This window comes from Austrofundulus limnaeus, unplaced genomic scaffold (genome assembly GCF_001266775.1).
Source record: "Austrofundulus limnaeus strain Quisiro unplaced genomic scaffold, Austrofundulus_limnaeus-1.0 Scaffold1689, whole genome shotgun sequence".
NCBI classification, from domain to species: domain Eukaryota; kingdom Metazoa; phylum Chordata; class Actinopteri; order Cyprinodontiformes; family Rivulidae; genus Austrofundulus; species Austrofundulus limnaeus.
The window spans coordinates 28,320-32,442 of record NW_013954091.1 but is presented as its reverse complement, the minus strand read 5'-3'; the positions used below and the strand labels follow the sequence as shown (position 1 = coordinate 32,442).

The following is a 4,123-nucleotide window of genomic DNA, read 5'->3' as shown; positions in this document are numbered from 1 at the left end:
ACTCGTCTACAGGTCAGGACTCTGCAGTTTACACTCGTCTACAGGTCAGGACTCTGCAGTTTACACTCATCTACAGGCCAGGACTCTACAGAGTCCTGACCTGTAGATGAGTGTAAACTGCAGAGTCCTGATCTGTAGATGAGTGTAAACTGCAGAGTCCTGACCTGTAGACGAGTGTAAACTGCAGAGTCCTGACCTGTAGACGAGTGTAAACTGCAGAGTCCTGACCCGTTGATGTAGCTCGTCTGTGCTGGCTCATTCTTTTGAACAGTGGCTGTTTTGTTTCTCCAATGTATAACTGATCACAGTCCTCCAGACACTTAACAGCATACCCTATATTACTCTGTTTTTGCCGGGGAACTGGATCTTCAGGGTGAACTAATCTTTGTCGTAACGTGTTTTGGGGTTTGAAAGCCACTGGGACGTCATGTTTAGAGAATAAACRTCTCAGTTTCTCTGAAACTCCCCCCACATATGGAATGACGACATGTTTGGGTCTGGGTTTAGGGTCTTCATTTTCAGCTGGTTGTTGGYTGGAATCCTGTTTGGGTTTCTTGTCTGATACTCCTTCCATTTCAGGATGATCACTTGCACAGAGCTCCTTGAGATGTTTAAAGCTTGGGAAATCTTTTTGGATCTAAATCCAGCTTTAAACTTCTCCACAACAGTATCTGGGACCTGCCTGGTGTTCCTTGGTCTTCATTATGGTCTCTGCTCWTATAACAGAACCTGAGACTATCACAGAGCAGGTGCATTTATACAGAGACTTGATGACATACAGGTGGACTCTGTTTATCATCRTCAGTCATTGAGGACAACACTGGATCATTCAGAGATCCTCACTGAACTTCTGGAGTCAATTTGCTATTGGACGTCCCACTTTTCACTTTTTAGTTGTTAAAAAAGTTTAAAATAACCAATAAATTTTGTTCCTCTTCATGGTTGTGTCCCACTTGTTGATTCGTCACAAAAAAATTAAATTTAATATCTTTATGAAACCTGAAATGTGGCAAAAGGTTGAAAAGATGGGGGGTGGGGGTGGGGGTACATTTCTGGTATTTCTCCCATAGACAAGGAGTTCTCCTGGTGAAGCACACACTATTTATAGTTAGCTTCTTGGCTTAGCCTCATTCACGGTGGAGCTGACGCACAATGATAGCGATTGGGTAAATCAGATCCAATCATTTTAAACTTCAACAGAGGCCACACCTCTAGAAAACAATCACTTCTCAATAGCTGAGAGTCCAGACCCTCTGTATGAAGCAAAGTGTAGAACAAGAGGCTGGTTTTTACAGGGATACATAATGCATAGTGTTAAAAGAAAAATGATACAAATTGATTCTTTTTGAAGAAAAATCCTGTTKTTCAAGAGGACCTGAAAACATCCCTGCTAGTTTTCTGCTGATTGATTGAAAAATGTAGCACTGACTTGTTGCTAATTTCTTCTAATTCTTTCTCTGTAAAAAATAATGAAACATTTAAAACTTTTGAGTATTGTAGCAGTTTGTTATACAGTATGTCAGACAATATGTTCTGCAAATGTTAGCTCTATACGTCAAATATGTGATTTTTAAATAAATTTTATAGTGTCATTCACAAGCCATACACTTGCCAGTCACTGCCATATTGTTAAAAACAAAGTTATTTATGGTTTTTAACGTCTAATTTGAAACAGAGTTTTTAAAAAAATAGTAAAACTTGAAAAAGTCCGTGAGATTGCTCCATATGTCTGTATACCTGCAGAATGATGGAAAATTCATGTAAATTACGGACAATCTGTACAACTTAACATGTATGATAGATTGACACGTCTGATTATTTTTCTCCTCCCTACTCGTATGTTTTATTACACCGTGTTCAAACCTTCTCTGTTGTCCCTGCACTTTGAGTTTTTCCAACAGGAGAAAAATAATAATAATAATAATTAAAAATGGAACAGATCCATGCTCTGCTGAATGCATGGAAATGCTGCTGCTTTTCAACAGCAACACTTTGTTTTTTATTTGTTTGTTTTTTTCAAGGTTATTGGCTCTTTACATTGGACATGTGCTTTATTTCAGACAAGTAGACTCTTACTGTTAGCCTTTACACTGCATGCATTGATTGCAAACAGATCTGCTCTTACATTAGGATACAAGTCAAACAACCTGATTTATTAATGTTAAAGACTCACCTCTGGTGTTTCTGGTGCGTTTCAGGCTGGATGCATCACACAGTGGAGCAGCTCGGTGATAAAGATGCCAAGGACAGCTATGCCATCCAGTGTCTACAGAAGTCTTTAGAGGCAGACCCAAAYTCTGGCCAGTCCTGGTACCTTCTCGGCAGGTATAGCATCTTGAATGTTGTGTATTTTTCAGGCTTAATCTGCAYGTGACATGTTGTAAGATCTCAAATGGCTACAGGTCACTTGCTGGTTGCAGATGATGTAATATCGATGTCATGAAATGCAGACGGCAGGAAGTAAATGAATGTTTCCTTCTGTTGATTCAGTGTCTAAATGCCTAAATAATGTGCTGTTTACGATGGTTGCAGCCACTCTAATCAGGAGAAATATCAAAGTTTTTTCATGTTCTGAAAGCRGTGTGTCACAAGGGAGTTAAATTTAAAAAACTTTCAGAAAAATTAGGACAAAAGTGGATCAAAAATCTACGAGTAAAACAGGAAACAAACAATGCAACAGTTTGCAGCGACCACAGTAAGGACCGTATCGTTTAAATCATATTGTCAGATACTTTCCTGGATAGATACTTGAATTTGGGTTTACAGAAGCAAAATAAATTATTTGCAAGTAGATCCATAGAAATAACAGGAGTTAACTTGTTGTTAGCGTTAGCGATAGCATTGTTATCACAGTCTAACTATTTAAAATAACAACTGATCCAGGCAGAAACAAGTCAACAGATATTTAAAGTTTCTTTGATCCTAAGTGTTCGACCCAACCTGAAACTAAATAATTGTAGCTTTAAGGCTTTTATCTGGCTCGTGGTAGCCTGTAACATGAGGTCTGCAGCACCAGATAGTAGTTTATGTTGATCGTGTCAACACCAGGTAAATCCTCCAGATTATATAACAAGTCTTTTTTATTAAGATAACATGAATCAGATCCTAAATGTACACATATTTTTGTGATATCTTGTCTGCACCAGCCCATTTAGGGCATTAGCGTACTCTGTGTTTGAACCAGAGCAGCTCACTTCCTGCTCCTTATCTGACATTCACACATCATCCAGGTCATGTACCAGCAATAAGAGGACTGGAAATAAAAGTAGCATTTTAGAGAAATCAAGTCTCTCAGAAGTAAAGATGGACAAAGGTTTACTAGTTTGTGAAAAATAAAAGTCAAAAGAATAGCCTAAAAAAGGTCAGGCAGTTTTAAAGTCATATTGTTGTGTGCCATCCACAAATACTGGTTGATGCTCCATCACAAGAAGAAGACATATAAAAWACAGCTGTTGTTTCTTTAGGCCAGGTCTCATTTAAAGTGGAAAACTTTGTGTGTTCAGATTAATGAAAATGTTGAATTGTTTTTGGGAACCACAGTGTGACATGTCCCATACTAACAGGACCAGCACACAGTTCAAACCCTGCCTCTCTGGTGCAGGTGTCATTAGTGCCTGTGGCATGAGCAAGCTAGTACAACAGGAAATGTACCATTAATGCAAAAGTTTTATCCAGGTTTATGACATACGCTCCCATCTAAACATTTTTTCCTTGTATATTGTATCAAAACAACAGTAAAATCCATACTGGATGTATTACAGCAGCAGGGCTTTGTAGTAGGAGAGTCCAGGTGCTGAACGAGCTGCCTGCAGTCCACACGTCTTACCAACTGAAATCATCCTGGAATAAAAAACTGCATCAAACAAGACCCAGGAGTGTTAAACAGCTAGAATCTGACCAGAATGGCCTGTTTGTGTGGTGATGACTGCAAGAATGACTCAGCTGTTTTCAAAATTAACCTTTTCTTCTTCTTGTTTTGTTCCTCTTGTGTTCTTGTGTCAAAAACGATTTTATTCACTTTTCACAAGCAGTTGTGGAAAAAAAAGAACAAATGTGAGCCATCATATCAAAATGAGGATGAAGTCACATTCTGTGAAAATGACCTAATTACATTTTCAGATTC

The 4,123-nt window shown here is 38.6% G+C and overlaps 1 protein-coding gene across 1 annotated transcript in view; it reads left to right on the top strand.

The window, feature by feature from the left end:
- The window catches only part of LOC106536109 (lysine-specific demethylase 6A), a gene marked incomplete at its 5' end in the record, with an annotated part of 40,734 nt that overhangs the window by 8,726 nt on the left and 27,885 nt on the right, over window positions 1–4,123 (top strand). The window contains 1 exon segment of the mRNA XM_014033297.1: window positions 2,199–2,325. Coding sequence (XP_013888751.1) covers window positions 2,199–2,325 — 127 coding nt within the window.